Raw genomic sequence first — 17,673 nt, forward strand, 5'->3', positions numbered from 1 at the left:
CTTCCCCTAGGCCCCGCCCTCAAGCTCGAGAAGGCCTCGGATTGGCCTCTCGCGGCCTGGAAGTGCCCTACCCTTCTCTCTACCCTCTCTCTATTGGCTGGCTCTGCGCGCGAGGCTGCGCGCGGGCGTTTGAAGCGGGAAAAGCGTTGTTGCCATGGAGACGCGGCTTAATGGCCGCCGCCGAGCGGCGCCGCGGCCGGTGAGTGAGGGGCGATCCCAGCCCTGAGGAGACGGGGACAGCTGGGTCAGGGAGGGTTCCAGGGACATCGTCCTGACCGGCCCCACCGGGCTGTAGACGGGGAAAAGCTTTGGCGGGACAGCTCCGGGAAGGATGAGACATGTGCCCCCCTCAGACACGCGGTGCAAGTCCGGACGAGTGGCTGTTTGTTTAGCTACATTTTTATAATTATAAAATATTTTTCAGTTATGTATTTTATGTATTTTACAGATAGCACATGTAATCTATATAACATGTATAATACGTAAGTGCAATTAAAAATACATATTTATATGCATTATGTAAAATACATAAAATAATTACTATTTAAAATATATTTTAATATATTTTATATAACATCTATGAAATGGATTTTTTATGTTTGTATATTTAAAAGTTAAGTAAAACTTTGAAATTATAAAAGATACCGTGAGGGACATTTGGTGGACCCTGCTGGGAGGATGAGCTCAGCACTGATTTTAAAATAATTGGCACCCTGCCATAACTCGTGGGTTATTTTCTCGGCATGTGGTTGAATATTGGACACTTCCAATATTCAATATCCCAATACTGGACATTTCCTCTTCCCCATGCAGCTGTTCCTGACAGCTGTCGGGATCAGCTGCAGGATGGGGCCTCTTCTGCTGAGGTCACCAGGCTATAATTAGTACGGAGAGAGGAATAAAATACCGTGACATGCTTTGTGGGGAAGCAAAAAAATCTCAAATTTTTATTTGTTTGTCAGTCAGTTTTAATGACATTAATTAGTATGGATAGAGCAACACAAGACTCTGAAGTGCTTTCTGAGGAAGCAGAATAATCCCCAAAACTTAGTTGTTTGTAAGGCAGTTTTAATGACATTAATTGTTTAATTAACTTCCTCAAGGTATGTCAGAGGCAAAGGGAACCCCCATTTCTTACTTGTTGCTGCAAGCAGCAGACCTGTGTCAAGCTCCAGCTGTAAAATAGCTTTAAAAACATTTAGCATTAAAACCATTCCCTCCTCTCCAGTTACTTTGCTGGAGTGAAGCTGTAAGTGCTTATCCATTGTCAGTGTCCAGCTTCAAAACAGCTGAACACTTGTTCCAAGGAGCAGTGGAATGTTTAATGCCCTGTTGTTTACGTGCAGAGTAGAGTAATCCCATGATCTTCCAAAGGGATCTGCTGCAACGTCAGCCCCAGCTTCGCAGATCCCTACCTTTTGCATTAAACTAAAATTTTGGGCTCATTTTACAAAACAGATTATCTCTTCTTGTTGAGCTTGTCTTAAAAAAGTGCAGCAGCAGCTTGACCCTGTTCTTCACAGGAATGCCCTAATTCCCAAGGAATGGGGTCAGAATGATTAAAGGTAAAGCATTTTGTGTGGTGCTCTGGGAAAGCAAATTAGCCATTCACTTCTGGAGGGTTAAATCAGATTTGGCTTTGGATCACCTTAAAAAAAAGAGCTTAATGTTCAAATGAATAAGGGATGAAGATGGATGGGTAGTGACAAGAATTAATACCTTTCCCTTTTCCCTATTCATTCTTTGCTTCAAGAAACCTGCAAATTCTTTGGCATGGCCAGAACCTGTGATGAAGTGCTGAAGTCTTTTTTGGGGTAAAATGGTTGCAAGTAATGAGTACAGTGTGCTGCTGTAGTTGCTACCAAGAGAAAACACCCACCTGCTACACACATTTACAAACTTTTAAAGCTCTTAAGTTTTATTTTTATAAGGTACTTGTAGAGGACAATGGTTTACACAGAAAATAAGGTGGTGTTTATGGTTTGTATGCTGATTAACAATCTCTATGTTTATCAAATACCCTTGAAATCTTGACTAATAAAATTATTTCATAATCAGGCCAAGTTTATGATTCAGAGTGATTACCTTAGCCTATATGCAGGACAAAATGTAACATTTGCATTTGTAGGAGTGTCATGTAAAATTTCTTCACTTTATTGCCCTAAATTAAAGAGTAGATACAATGACACTTGTGTTCTCTCTCAGTGGTTATTGTTCACACTCAGGAAATCTAAATCTAAAATTGTCACTGTAAATCATCTAAAATTGTCAGGTCAATATGAGTGAGCTACAGTGGGATAACAGGACATGTGAGAGTTACTCAAATGAATGGGGTGCTGAGATCTTTAATAAATCAGAAATTAATAATGATCAAGATACAGTGGTTCTAGGCTGCTTTATTCTTAAAATAATCTCTATGGGACTTTTACATCATTTATTTTATACACAGTGATTGACACTCACCAAGCACCTTTGAAGACCTTTCCTCCACCTTGAAAAGTGCATTGAGAAGGAAAAGATCTTGTGAAAGAGGTAATTAATAATTAAAAACATTTTAAAATGGAGAGTCAGCTCCTAGAGCATAATTTTGTTGTAAGCTAATTTCCTTCAGGACAGAAAAATGTAACTACTCCTTTTTATTATTTACACCTGACTTTTCTGTTTTCATCCTCTTTATGACCTTTGGAAAACCGCTAATACTGAAGCTGAGGAAGAGTTCTCTTATGACAAACTGCAATCTAATTCTGTGGCTAAGCTTGTCCCTTTTGTATATAATTCTAATGCTTTTTTACAATAAGCACTCTCACATTACCAGCACCTGGAAGCCTTTTAAGATCTTTTTAAAACATCTTGGCATAAGAAACAAGCTGTAAAGACCTCACGTTTGCCACGTAGAGGTGTCAAGCTGGGTGCACATGGAGAATTATACCTCCACACTCACCTCTTTCTCAAAACATGTTATCTCCAACTATTTCAAGAATTCCTGGTCTTTTATCTCAACCCTGTTTTCAGTGAAGCTATCCAAATCTTTATGGGGACCAAGGCCTAGGTTTTGATATGAAGATACCACAGTGAAGAATGGTATGTTTTTCTGCCCCATGACATGTTATTCTCGTGGGTGAGCAAACAAATAACTGAGGAAATCTGGCTGTTGCAAGACTAAAAGTCTTCTACCTTTTTTTTTGCCAGAAGATGGCATTAACAATTTAGGATTCTTGAAAACCTCTTCTTAGTTTTCACAAAGCAAATTTATTTTGATGAATTGTATATCTGTTACGAAAAGCATCTTCGGACACAAAGATCTCTCATCCAGGGTGGGATGAATTAAAGTTTTTTTTCAATAAGAAGAATGATATCCTTTTTTTTTAGAGCATCAGTGATCAAAAGATGAGAAGAGTTTCACTGGCAATTGCAGTTTTCCCTGAGTTCTTTCATGTTTGAACCACACAAAATCTTTTAGCAATTGTCTACTCATGAGTTTCAAAGTGATGAAAAGTGCTGATTCTCTCATTATGCCAACCCCTATTTTTTTTCCTGTGGTTAATTAATTTTTACTCCTTTATTAGTGAACTTTTTTTTTTCCCTCAGTTGTGAAATTCCTGTCCTGTCAAAAAGGAGTTGGTGGAGTTACTAGATCCAGTAAGATTTATTCTATCTGGAAAGGCAGATCTCAAGTCTCATTAAGAGGCCAGGTCTCATTAAGAAACCATTTAGTTGCTTTCACATGGCACAGAGCCTTAGCTAATTAGCCACAGAAGCTGCTTACATTGCTCTTGTAGGTTCTGCAGTACCTGCATTATTTGGATTTCCTAATGCCGAGAATTCTTCTGACTCATCATTCCATATAATGACAATCTGTTATTTCTAGCTATTTAAATATATTTTGTTTCATTTTTAATTGGAACCTTAACCTTCAAATTTGTAATTCTCTTCCTGTGTCTGCTGTTCTATTTTTAGAAAGTGTCTCAATTGTTTCCCTTTTTATTCTTTTCTCTCTCTCCTGTGTTCACCATTATAATTTGAATAGAGGTAGTCACTGAATTAGGATCCTTGTACACTCTGTATTTAATATAAGGATATATAAAGATGCAGGTGTAATCTAGGATGCATATAGAGAGTAGACAAAGTAAATTTATTTGAATATTTTTGCCTTTAACAGATTCTCAACATTTTTGAGATTGATATCTTGGCCTTGGGTTCTAGCTGCTCCTTTCATCAAACTGAAGAAGCTTCCCATGGCAGTGCATACTGAGAGTTGCACAACACCTGTACTGGTTTTACATCTTAAGCTACCTTATGTAAGAAAGGGAATATTTCCAAAATGTAATGCTTTCATTTAAGTCTCAGGTTCCTGTGTGTTTTTAAATGTTAGAGAGGTTTTCAAATAGTGAATGCTTGTGAAACCCTGGCACACATATGGTATTTAGTCTCCCTGATCTCTGAGTTTGCTGTCCTCTCTGTCAATTTTGATTTCCCCCTCCCAAGATCTATCAGCCTCAGCAGTGAGTCTAACTTTACCTCAGGATTCAGAATCACATTATCTACACATTAAATAAATTCACTGACTTGTGAATTTTTGGTCTTGTAGTTCATTGTTGTTGAATCTCATAATTTTACCCAAAACATGGACTGTAAGTAATTTTAAATGTCCTCTACTGTACATTTTGGCCTCTGTAGTATCTTACACAGTCAGCACTTTATATATTAATCCATATAATTTTATTGTTGTTATTACTTCAACATAATGTATTTATTAATGACATGGACTCCAATTTGGAGATGACCTTATTTTCTTCTATAATGCAGAGAGCCTTGGAAATCCTCACAAAGAATCTACCCTGAACTACAGGGAGGAAAACTTAAATCACTTGTTTTTGTTGAGTCTTACTGTGACCTCCAAGAGTAGTATTTGTTAAGGTCCTAGACTGAACAAAGATATGAGAAGGCAGTGGGCAACAAGTACTTGAAGTGCTATCATTTTTGTGTTTTATAGAAGAAGTAAAAATATCTGCAGATATTAATCCATTGAGATACAGACAGCTGCACCATGCATTGCCAGTGAGACATAAGTGAAGAAGTTGGGGGATTTGGGGCATACTTTTCAGTGATTCATGTTTCTTTTTTGGGTTTCCCAAGAATGCAAGTATGGCATTACAGTGGCATATATAGATTTAGAGAAATGCTGTCTTTCACATTTTGCAGAATTGTTTTTTTGGTTTTTCTGTCAAGGAGACTCAGAAATGCTCAGAGGATTCATGACATAAAAGAGAAAGGTACACAACAAAACTGCAGCTTTTCTGTAGTTCATCTATAAGACGAATGGTCGTAATTAGGCAGCTTGAGGTGAGGACAGGTGCAATTTTTTCTCCTCTGGTTAGTTAACCAGGAGTAGCTGAACCATGTTAGACCATGTGCCTTGATATTAAATTGACTGTCTAAAATTAGGCATTTTACATTCTATAGCTTGAGGACAGGGTTTCAGTAGCTGTGGCATTCATCAAGTAGACATCAGGCGTGTAGGAACTCTGTGGCAGTGAGTAATATTGCCTTGTGCAATTCTTACATGTTGTGTATTGTATATAATTCTAAAATATAGTTTCATGAATAAAATATGTATTTCATATTTTATTTTATTGTTGTTATTCCTATTTTCTTAAGTGTTTGTCAGTCTAGTGTATGGTAAACTTGGAATTAAACAAGCTTCTAGCCTAACTGCAAGTAATGGCATCAGGAAACATGCAGTTTCTTCATTAATAACTTTGTCAGATGTGATGTTTCATATGATTCTAATGTTTATTTTGTTTGATTTCCTGTAGGCTCTAGGTTGAAGATGGCATCGTGCCTTTATGAATGCCTTTGTGAAGCAGGACTTGAAAAATACTATCCCCACTTTGCTGCCTTTGGTCTTCAGAAAATCGATGAGCTTGCCGAAGTTTCCATGGAAGATTACACCAAACTGGGGGTCCATGACATAAATGACCGCAAACGTCTTTTCCAGCTCATTAGAATAATCAAAATTACACTACAAGAAGGCACTGCAGACTTAAGCAAGGAGGATTTTCAACCACGTGGCCTTTTCATTCAGCCTCAGGTGACCAAGTCAGGACCCCGTAGACAGCTGCGTTTCGAGTCCTTTTGTGGAGAAAATGATGGAACAGTTAAAGACTCTGAACCGGAATTGTATCAGTCAGCTGATTTCAGTGCCAATGAAGAGAAGGACAGTGTAGAGGAAATGCTGGGACACATCCCACCACACAATCCAGAGCCCATCAGACTAACTAGAAGAGATCTAAATATTCCTGGAATTGGTACAAAAAATGACCTGAACTGTCCAACAGTTTCTGATGATATTGCTCCTCTCCTGGGTGATTCTGAAGTTCCTATTGTACAAAGAGTGACTCATATTTCAGGGTATAATTATGGACTACCTCATTCCTGTATCAGGTAATAATCGCTCACCTTTATTTTGCTAATGCTTCAGGTTAATCATAATTGATTCTTTCTTAATTGTGGAGCAGAATCTGTCTTCCTCACCTCCAAATAAGCAATCCAAGCACTGCAGAGCAATTCCAAGTCTTACAGACAAGAGAGATATTAATAGGCATTTCCAACTCTCCGAGTCTTATAGAAGGAATCATCTGAATTTGACCAGCTGCTACTCACCAAGGTTGTCTAAGAATAGTCTTTATTGTCTTTCAGGATTTAAGACTTTCTTTTCTTGGTATTTGAGCCAGTCTTTGTCTTTCCATGGACTATTTTTTAAAACATTATTTTTCCAAAATACAACATTGCCTGTTGTTAAATTTGTCAAGCTTTTCTTGGTAAAGAGGATACAGGCTGTGATGGCTATATTTGTTTATAAAGAAATTTCTGAAGTGAAGCTTTAAAAGGAAGCAAAATGAATACAGCTGGGGAGGGTTACAGACCTGGTGGTGAGAGGGATGCCTTGCAGCTGCTCCCTGGGCATGCGATCTCTAACTTCCATACTTTTCCCGGTGTTTGGTACTGGAAGGGCTGGGGTTATCATGAACCACTGGTAAATCTACCCTGGCAACATTTTTAAAGCACTAAATATTTTTTTTCCTGATTCACCAGCAGTGCACGTACGCCTGTGCACACATAATACCAGTATCTAGCTTGTTGCAATGCAGCCATGGTAGTTAATATGCAATGGAGGGAGGTAATTTTATGAAGTTAGGTCTGGTCTGGGAAGGCTGTGGAGAAAGATTTGATACAGTGAAAGATCCATGGAGTTGAGGTGTCAATTACAGCTCCCACCTGGAGTGCATATAGCCTGGAGAGATACATGCTGCTGCCACGGTGGAAAAGTACTAAGGTGACATAGTAAGTAGAGTGCTTAAACTGTGAAAGGCAAGACAGGTTTATAACTCTCCTTGGCTGGAAAAAAATTCATTCCCACCTTCTGGAGAAGTGCATTAGTCTCCAATATATATTGATACTTGGGTGCATTCTCTGTCTCTTCTGGAAGATGAGCCGATGTGCAGCTAAAAGGATAGGATTTATAATGTTGGCAAATTTAAAAATGATACATTATTAAACCTAATGCCTAAAGTAAAGGAGTTAAAGATTTTTAATCCTGCAATAGAGACATGTTCTTCATTTTCTCTTTCCTTGTTCTCTTCTTTTGCAAGCACATTCTTCTGTACCAAGCATTATGGCTCATCTTGTGGGCTTGCTGCATCCTCCTCCTGATATGCCTCAACTTAATTTTCTCGTGTTTGGAGAGTTATGCATTTCAGGCAGGCTTGGAGCAGCATGCATGCACTCAGGTTTGTGATTCCTGTTTTGCAAGTGCTTACCTGCTTTGCTGAATCCATCCATTCCCATGGCACCTTGTGATTTGACCACTGTAAGGCTTACCTGGTCTCATCTATGAGAAATATTGGAAAACACAGACATGATTTCAGATAGCAGAAAGACAAAATGCTATTTTAATACGTTCAAATTTATTTGAACTTGCCCACAGCAAATAACTTGATTATGCAAAGACATAATTGTCCTTCTGACCTATTATTTAATCAGATTTCTGATGATCTGTGTTATGACTGTTGTTTGATTTTTTTTCCTAGTAATGAAAAAATATTTTATTATAAAATACAATTTATATTTTAAAAGAGTTAATAAGAAATACAGATTTTGGGTTCAGCGTATAAAATTAATATGCATTCTATTCCCATACGAAATATACTCAACAAAATGTTCCTCTATACTACAAAAAATTTATTCCTTTTTTCTCATTAACAGAGTGTCTAAATTTTCAGGGTTTTTTTTTCCTCCAAATACTGCAATCCTTTCTGCTTTCACACAGGAGCACAACAGGCTCTTGCTGCAGGTCACCAATTACACCCTCTGGCACAAGAATTAAACTTCAGAGCTTCTGACCATTTGTTGTACAAGATTTGGTGCCTAGTGATATGCATAAGCTCACACCAGCTTATGAAGCATCTTATTTCAAGTGTCATTGCCTTTTTTTTCCGACAAAAGAATTTTCCATCTAAATGCACAGCCTGATCCTGGACTGCACTGGAAAGCTGTACTAAAATTAAAGGGACTCTAGTGACAAGTGAAGATTGCTTGTGTGTGCAAATCTGCATCTCATGTGCTTCTGGGGAATCATGGAGCACAACAGCAACTATACCACAAGCCTGTGGATGTTAATGAAGTGTTGAGTAATCTGTGGGTTACAATTTGTTAGACAACTGGTATATATGAGTTTTCAGTTGCTATGCTAAGAGATTTTGTCGCCTGGACAGTGTGGCAAAAACACTGCTTTTGGGCAAGTTTGGGCTTGATTATTTGAAGTGCAAATCCAGGCTGAAAATCTTTACTGATTTGCCTGAAGACAGCTTGAAGAAGGGAGAGATATATTGAATACACTTTGGTTAATTCAAGTCTATTCTATACACAAAGTGCTGTATGCAGCAGGTTAATCAGTAAAACATGAAATTACCTCCTGTTTCTGAGGTGTCTGGAAAGGGACAAAAGTAAAATTGCTGAAACATAAGAGCACAACTTTGTTTATGGTGTAAAACCACATAACCTTTTTATGAAAAAAGACCAAAGGGGAGGCAAGGATGAGATAAGTACTTTTTTTTTTTTCAGCTGAACAGGAACATGGTGATACTAACTCATTTGCCAGTTTGAGTCATTTACTTATAACCAGTTGGACTGTCTGTAATGGGAAGAAAAAAGTCCAGCATGAGAGGAAAAGTGACTAAGTATTGTTATCTTTTCCTTTTCAAGATCTATTCATATTTTCATTGTACATGATGAAGTGACTAATCATGAGTGCAAATAATTGCACAAGATTAAATTTCATTACGTTACCTTGGATATTATGCCAGCTTCCATCTCGTGTTTGTGTACAACTGAAATATGTCAGTCCAGCAGCAAGTTCAGGAGTGTAGCTGTACAAACATAACTATTCCAGTGTACAGGAAGCATCAATCTGTTTAGGAAAAAGCATCAGAAACTGCATCACGTAAAAATGAGGTGTGTTATGGAGTTTTCTTATAGGCATTAACAACAGAAACATTATGTGATAAATGTAACAAATTCAGGCATATTCTAGATTCTGTTGTAACTTGATTTTAAAATGTGGACCTCCATTATTGTTGTAGATCCAATACTTACGACAAAGAGACTCCATGGACAGAGAGTGAAAAAATCAGAGTGTGTGTCCGAAAACGTCCCCTCTGCCTGAGGGAGGAGAGACGTGGGGAAGCAAATATAATCACAGTGCAAGATCAGGAGACCCTGCTTCTCCACGAGAAGAAGGAGGCAGTTGATCTTACGCAATACATTTTACAGGTAACATCCATCACTGAAGGTTGTTTTTTATGGGCCAGTCACTTGCATGGAAGGGTAAAGCTGGAGTTTCCATGAGGGAAAACAGAAAAGGACTGTTAGTATTTCTTATAGTGAAATAGGTGGTGGGCTTTTGATTTAGCTCAGAGTTGTCTATATTTGAGTTGCTTCTGATTTATGGCAGACAATGCCAGCAAACCTGAGCCCAGAATTTTAAGGTCTAGAAGTATGTCTCTTGCAACTTTCTTTGTATGTGGCAAAATAAGTCCTCTGCTACATGCCATTGCTGCAGCAGTGCCTGCTGATGGCTTTTCAGGGTGCTTCAGTAAGGAGTTCCCTTTCCACTGTTTCAGCACTATAGGTCTGTTTTAATAAATCATACACACCATCATCCCCTCCCTCCCTTCCATTTTTCTCAAATGCTTTTGAAAATTTAGTTCCCTTTTGTCTTTGTCTCTTAATCCCAAATACTTTGCGCTGTCATAGTTCAAATTCTCACTTGTGACTGACAGCACCAGGAACAGAACTGATTTGTAGAGGCAGCAAGCTATTCTCGCTCTTCTGGCTGTTATTTTTACAATCTGGGTCTTAGCAACAACTGTTTGGAGTATCTGGTAAAATTTCAGATCTCTCTTAGGCCCAGTTCTTGTGCCCCCTTTTATTGTGGGACACATGCTGAATCATTTCCACAGACCCTGCTTCTTTGAGTCTGATCTGGAGTGTGGGAAGTTTTGATTTTCTTGCCCCCTTTTGAATTCAGACAATGAAGCTTTGCTTAGGAGCAGCTTCTTTCTTCTCTGGCACAAAACTTTTTAAGAACAGAGACAATCACTAACTAAGTCACAAGTGAGAACTAATTTTAAGAGAGTCAAGAGTTGACTCTCAGTTCTTTTTACTGTTACAGTCTGACAATACATCTGTAGGCTGATTCATTTCATGAATAGGTTTTCTTTAATTAGCTTTTTTTTTGTTTTGTTTCTTGTTAAAAGGCTCTGGTATGTTAAGCTTCAGAATGATGGGAAATTGAGGCATTTTTGTTTCCTTTTTTTCCTCCTACCCTGAATCTCTTGACTTGTGTGTTCCTGCATGAGTTGTGCTGCATATTAAGTGTGCTAGATCACTCTCTACCTAATCCAAAGCCATATGAAGTCACTAGAAAGACTTCTGTTATTTCATTTTACTTCTGAATGGAATTAGAGGGGAAGTGAAACATATTCATTCTCACGTAAAGATTATCTTTGTTTTTCAGCATGTTTTTTATTTTGATGAAGTCTTTGAGGAGTCATGTACCAATGAGGATGTGTACATGAAGACAGCTTATCCTCTCATTCAGCATATTTTTAACGGGTAGGGCATCAGTGCTTATATTGGTTATTTATTGTTTTGTTGTTTTCCAATTTTATGTACATGCCTGAATTTTCCTTTATGCTTTTCATCTTTTGAAATGTACCTTCATTTCACATGCCTTCCATGTTTGCCACATGCCTTCCCTCTTTCAAAAGGGAATCAGAATACTTTTGATTGCAATTTAGACAAAAATAAAAAGGGAAAACTTTCTTCATGCTAAGTGACAAATCTCAGTTACAGAAGAAGGTTAAATTGAACCTCAGTTGCAACAAAGTGATAGCATAGTCAGCCTAAAAGAAAAACATGTGTCCCAGGATTTCTGAGCTCTCATCTTCACTCTAACAAAGGTTCCTGTGTGGCAGAGCACACTCATCTGCAGAGAAATAATGTCACCTCTTTCCTGAGACTACTGAGAGATATTTTTACATGTATTTGTGCAGTTCACAAGGTAATAGAAATTATGAATAACCTTGTGATTTATTTTTACTGATTTATATTTGCTTAGAGGTTTAGTTGTAATTACATATTTCCTGATTAATGGGTCATTTATGGTGGCTTTACAGAAGACATCTTATTGCTATGCAAGGTTATATATATATATATATATTAATATATATATATATATATACACACACACACACACACACATATATATATATATATATATATATAATATGTATAATATAATATAAACTTGAATATAATTGCTTTTTGAGTCTTTGAAGGAAAATATTACATATCCATACTAAAAATTAAGAAAATGGAGCATTCTGTTACCGAAAGTCTCCAAGTGTCACCAACAGACACAGAGTATCATGCTGTTGAGAAAGGAGAATGAGGCTCATACCTTGCTGTGCAATAATCACTAGAGCCACAATTCACATTACAGCTAGTCCAGTAATGCCACCAGAAGAAATTATGCTATTTTTTCCCAGCTTTCTCTTTACTTTCCCATCCCTCCTGCTGGCATTCATTTAATCTGACACCATGGTGAGGCCAGTCTGCAATCTAAACTGGCAAGAAATTGTTTGCTGTGATTACTGCAGCCCTACATCTTTACCCATTCCTCTGCCAGGATACTGAGCCAGGTACAAAGGTTTTTTTTTAAGAGGGGCAGGAAAAGGAAAGGAAGGGAAAGGAAGAGAGCCAGCACCTTGTGCCACATCAGATCTCCAAAGGGTATACTTGGGAATCATTGTTAAGCATTCTACAGTTTCCCAGAGAAGGTAGCAGACCAAACCTCATTGCTAAGGAGCCACTATAGATAGATACCAGCATTGCAGAATATTATTTAATAGATGTGAATGAATCAGATGTGGCACTAAACACATATGCTGTCTTCACAGAGGCAATGCAACTTGCTTTGCATACGGGCAGACTGGTGCTGGCAAGACGTACACCATGATAGGGAATCACCGGAACCCAGGACTCTATGCCCTGGCTGCCCAGGACATCTTTAGGCACCTGGAATCATCACCATCCAGGAAGGAGCAAGTGGTTCTGATCAGTTTTTATGAGATCTACTGTGGACACCTTTATGACCTGCTAAATGGAAGGAAAAGGTATTTAAGTAAAAACGTGATTTCCTACAAGCCTGCGGTTGTGAATCAGTTGGTTACTGTTTGGAAATCAGTTACTGTTAAATGTGATTACATTTAACACACTAGCTTTTATAGTAAATGTTACATATTTAATTAGGGTTGTTCACGGGAGATACTTGGGAGGGATAGTAAGATCTGACAGTAGATACTGTGACATTGATAGGGACTCCTGGTGTGTTGTTTGGGGGAAAAATAAGCTCTTAGGTTTGAGATACAAGCTCAAGTTCTTGCTTACACTTTAATAAGATAACAGCTGGACATACATATGTAGAGAAACAAGCTTCTTGTGGCCAGAAGTTCCTGTCTTAAAATCATAGAACATTTTGAGAAGGAACCTTAAAGATCATCTTTTTTCCACCCCTGCTGCTCTGGGCAGGGACAACTTCCACTAGACCAGGTTGCTCCTAACCCCATCCAACCTGGCCTTGAATGTTTTTGGTCATGGGACATTCACAATTTGTTTGGACAGCCTGTCATGGGTCAACCATTGTGGAGTCCTTGTCTTTCCCTGGTCAAGCATAAACTCTGGCTGTCTCTCCTGCTGTGCCAGTGGGGATTTGGCTCTTGCCAGTCCAGTCTCTGGGGATCCTGTTAATCTCCTACATGCTGGACTCTGCAGAGCCTGCTCACCTTCTCCCTGGGCACCTTCACCTGGGAGCCCTGTGACTCAGCCCAGCAAGCCTCTGGAGGTGATGCTGAAATATGACTCTAAGGTTGGAGGACCTGCTTTAAAATCCTTTGCAAAAATCCTTAGAATATGAACAGAACAAAATTTACAGTTTGATGACTTAGAGAAGCCTGAGATGTAGTTTAAAGGGAGACAGGAACTCTAACATGTAAACGTGGTAATTTACTTCCCTGCTTTATTATATTCCTGAACTAGCAGAAATGCACTGATGATGTCTCTTTAGCAGTGAAAAATGTCAGTGGTACTTGTTATAATTTAAGTACCTCTTCAGCTCTGAAAAGAAATTAATGACAGCAGGGCCTCTCCCCTCTTAGTAGCCTTGATTGTTTTTTCTCAGTGTCACGGCACAGACATGTATTTTCATTGCTGCTTTCTAAGATTTCATATATCTTCTTTTTTACACTGTTCTCTTGTCAGGCTTTTTGCAAGAGAAGATGGCAAGCATGTTGTTCAGATAGTTGGACTGCGGGAGGTTCAGGTGGATTCTGTAGATGAGCTGTTGGAGGTAACGTTTGGTATTTGTTCTTTGTCTTCTGCAGCCCAATTTGCTTATTTGTGAGGTGTGTCACTTACGGAGATTATTTACTGTGTAGCACAAACGTATGTTCCTGTTAAGGCCTTGAAATTGGCAACACCAGCGGGGCACCAAGGGGCTCTATTAAAAGTGCCTTTTTTCATTCAGCTGTTTCTTATGTTAGCCTCATGCAAGTAGTTGATTAACAGCTGTCGCTTCTGCTGCCATTCCATAGGGAAAGATTTCAGAAGTTAAATAGTGTCCCAGTAAGGGGCCTTGAAAGCTGGATATGTATTTTCTCCCAGTGTGGTATCTTGTGGGTCTATGAACTTAGATTTTGTATATAAAAGATATGTGGTTTTTGCACAAAATAATAAATTTGAAAATTATTAGAAACAGACATTAGAAAATACTTAAGACTGAGATATTTTTTCTGAATTAGGATTAAAATGCTGCTGATGTGTGTGCATGAAACAGCCAAGTAAAATTAAGGTTTTTAAACAGTAGCTAACATTCACCAAGAACAAGGCTTCAGTTTTCTTCCCTACCTGGCTGAGCCCTAAAAGGACACTGGCAAATTTTCTGTGTTGTCCTGCAGCAAGCAAGCTGATTAAATCTACTTTCTATTTACTCTGACTTTGCATAGCTTAATTCTTTTTTTTTTTTTTTTGGTAAGGAAGTGTCAATTACAAGTGCCTGATAATGTAACTGGCTCATTAAAATTGTCATAGTGTTGTCCACTGATATGGCACTTAATTTAGTTGTTCATCTTCCCATTAACTCCAAGCTTCAGACAAGCTGGTGATGCTTCTGCAAGAGTGCAAATTTACTATATGGTTGATTTGCAATTCCTTGGCATTATCACATTCCACACACAGAAGAGCCATTAAATTACTTAATTTTTACAGATATCCTGGAGGGAAAAAATACATTTTTCATAGGCTCTTTTGAACACAGAAATGTCACTGGCTTGACTCAGAACTTCTGAGAATTCTGCAAAAGATATATGGAAATATATCATATGGAGCTTTGAACACATCCCTGGTTAGTCACTACTCAGTGATGTTGGCTTTGATTCAGAAATTATCTTCACTTAGCACTGATATAAAGATCAGAAGCTGCAGTGGGTGGTTATGTTTCTTATTGAGAACTGGCCACTGAAAAGCATGAATAATTCACATCTGTCAGCTGAGAATGTATTGATTTTGCTAGACAATATTTTGATTTGTTCTTGCAGCCAGAAGCAAAATTAATGGCTTTTCTATGAATGCCCTGCTGCAGTCAATGTTAGACTTTCTGCAATAGTCCTTTAAAGAATTATCCAGATTTGTATCTTGAAGGAATCTTTATCCTTCTGCCTTGCCTTTCTTCCTTGATTTCTTGTTTCACTGTTTTATTGAGTATAATTAATCTTTTAAATTTGTACTCTGGCATATTTTTTTTTTGTTTTGGAAATTTAGGAAGGTTTTGGCAGTTCATAAATTTGTGTGTGACTTTCTGGATAACTGTACTAATCTACTACCACAGAAAGTAAAATTTTAAAAGAACACGAAAAATGGTCAATCTCATAAGTCTCTTAGATTGTATCTATAGTACTAGAAAAGTATGCCAGCAATATAAGAAAGAATTTAATTTTATAAATTGAATATTTTGTAAATATGAGTGAGTGTGTGATGCAACAGATTGCTACTTGCAGTGTGCTCTTTAAGCTCTGTGGTGTCACTACAAGCAAGTCCATGCACAAAGCTCTGAAAGAAATATTGGAAGGGATCCAGTCTACCTCTACTGCCTTGCACCTAATCTTAAGGCTGTAATGCACCTTTCCTCACAATGTTTCCTCACCTTAGGAGGACAAGATCTCTTTCTGAGAGATTGTGGTTTTATTTATAATTCATTTGGATTTTGTCCCCCTTATTTTGCAGGTGATTTTGAAAGGGGGGAAGGAACGTAGCACAGGAGTTACTGCAGTCAACTCAGATTCCTCTCGGTCTCATGCTATCATCCAAATTCAAATTAAAGACACAACCAACAGGGCATTTGGAAGGTAAGACCGGAAGCAGAAGTGCTCAGTGCTGATGTCAAGCCCCGGGACATCCAAGAGACAAAGAGGAGGTGTTAGTGCACAAGTGTGAGTTAAAAGACAGGGTTAAAAGGAACTACAAAAAGTTCCACAGTCCTTTCTCTATTTCCAAGGAGAATGTTTTAGGCACATCTACAAGAGCTTTGTCAAAATTGTTCATACAGATTTCCAGTGAAGGAGTTTGACAATCAAATCCATCCCCTCATCTTCAGTGTTTAATTTGGCTAAAAGTAGATGCCTGCAGTGTACTTATCTACATGTGAACCCACCACCTCTGAAGTCAGTAGAATGAAATTGCCACTTCTGGGATCCCTGCAGTAAATTATGTCAGGTGCATTTGCCCCCCAGAGCATTTCTGTCCTGTAATTGACTACAAAGGTAGTGTGGGATGACCAGCCCAGGTGGAGATGATTCCACAACAGATGTTTGCCTTTGGCCAGAAGAATCAGAGTACCTGACATAAAGCTCCATGATCATTTGAGTGTGTGACTCTGATGCTATCTGCAGCAGACAGAAAGAGCAGTTTACTTACTCTTGTGGCATCCACTTTATGTATTCAAAAACGAATTGTACCTCTTCTCAGTCATCTTTTCTCCAGAGTAAACAACCTCAAGAGGTCTGAGGAAGAACGTCTGTGCATCTGCATTACTGCCAAGTATCACAAAATCCTGCTAACTCTTCCTTCCATTAACTACCACACTGTCTTCTTTCCCTGTAAGCCTGCCTAATTTTGAACACAAGGCAAAACAGGAGAGCTACAAACACTGAAGAGAGGAAAAGACAGAACAGGCAGGTTTAGAAATAAAAGTATAAAGGTTTAGGTAGGTGTGGCATTTGAACTGTGTGTCTGAAAGGGAGATAGAGCTGAACTGAGGGAAGGGTGCCAAGATGTGCCAATAAATAGAGGAAGGACAACGACAAAGATACAGTGCAACAGTCAGTACAGCAGCTGGCACCCAAAGCTAGGGAGTGTGAAAGGGAGTAATGGAGTTCTGTGGACAGAAACAACAGGGATCACTGACAGCTCAGTGTATCACTTGCGACACTGGAAATTTCTGTTCCTATTGTCCTGAATTCCCATTTGACATGGCCAGTTGCCAGTTGCCTGTATTTCTCCTTCCAGGTAAAACAGTTGCCTGTTTTACCTGGAAGGAGAAATAAAAACACTTAAATTTTTTTTTAGCCCTGTTCTTAGGAAACTGCAAACGCAGAGATTATCTGGAGAGATTAATGTGTTGTACTTTACACAGCTTATCCATTAAACTGTGGAGCACTGTCATCTCATGCAACTACACCTTCTATTATTTAATGTTAAGATGCTCTGACACGGTTCCTGCTCCTGTGCTTATTTTGGTATCTCAGATATTTTCAGTGGATGTTTCTTGTTGTTCAAAAGTTATTTCTTATCACTTCTTCTGATGCCATGTGTTGCAGCCTGCTGGTTTAATAAAGAAAAAAAGAAGAGGGAAAAGAAGCCCCTAAGATAAATGCAACTTTGTTTTTTCTAGGATATCATTCATTGACTTGGCTGGCAGTGAAAGAGCAGCTGATGCCAAAGAAACGGATCGACAAACAAAAATGGAAGGAGCAGAAATAAACCAAAGTCTTTTGGCAG

The 17,673-nt window shown here is 38.5% G+C and overlaps 2 protein-coding genes across 4 annotated transcripts in view; both read left to right on the top strand.

Moving 5' to 3' along the window:
- UBAP2 (ubiquitin associated protein 2) overlaps window positions 1-17,673 on the top strand; it is a 418,367-nt gene that overhangs the window by 202,311 nt on the left and 198,383 nt on the right. The window lies entirely within an intron of this gene.
- KIF24 (kinesin family member 24) overlaps window positions 89-17,673 on the top strand; it is a 31,578-nt gene continuing 13,993 nt past the window's right edge. The window contains exons 1-10 of one of the 3 annotated variants that reach the window (XM_050987415.1): window positions 89-199; window positions 2,450-2,532; window positions 4,160-4,298; window positions 5,817-6,444; window positions 9,642-9,831; window positions 11,078-11,175; window positions 12,522-12,737; window positions 13,882-13,969; window positions 15,901-16,022; window positions 17,567-17,672. In XM_050987415.1, coding sequence (XP_050843372.1) covers window positions 5,831-6,444; window positions 9,642-9,831; window positions 11,078-11,175; window positions 12,522-12,737; window positions 13,882-13,969; window positions 15,901-16,022; window positions 17,567-17,672 — 1,434 coding nt within the window. In that variant the 5' untranslated portion in view covers window positions 89-199; window positions 2,450-2,532; window positions 4,160-4,298; window positions 5,817-5,830. The remainder of the gene's footprint in view (window positions 200-2,449; window positions 2,533-4,159; window positions 4,299-5,816; window positions 6,445-9,641; window positions 9,832-11,077; window positions 11,176-12,521; window positions 12,738-13,881; window positions 13,970-15,900; window positions 16,023-17,566; window position 17,673) is intronic. The other 2 variants (XM_009095411.4, XM_030237410.2) reach the window with 2 other exon arrangements.

Source organism: Serinus canaria, chromosome Z (assembly GCF_022539315.1).
Source record: "Serinus canaria isolate serCan28SL12 chromosome Z, serCan2020, whole genome shotgun sequence".
Classification (NCBI taxonomy): Eukaryota; Metazoa; Chordata; class Aves; order Passeriformes; family Fringillidae; genus Serinus; species Serinus canaria.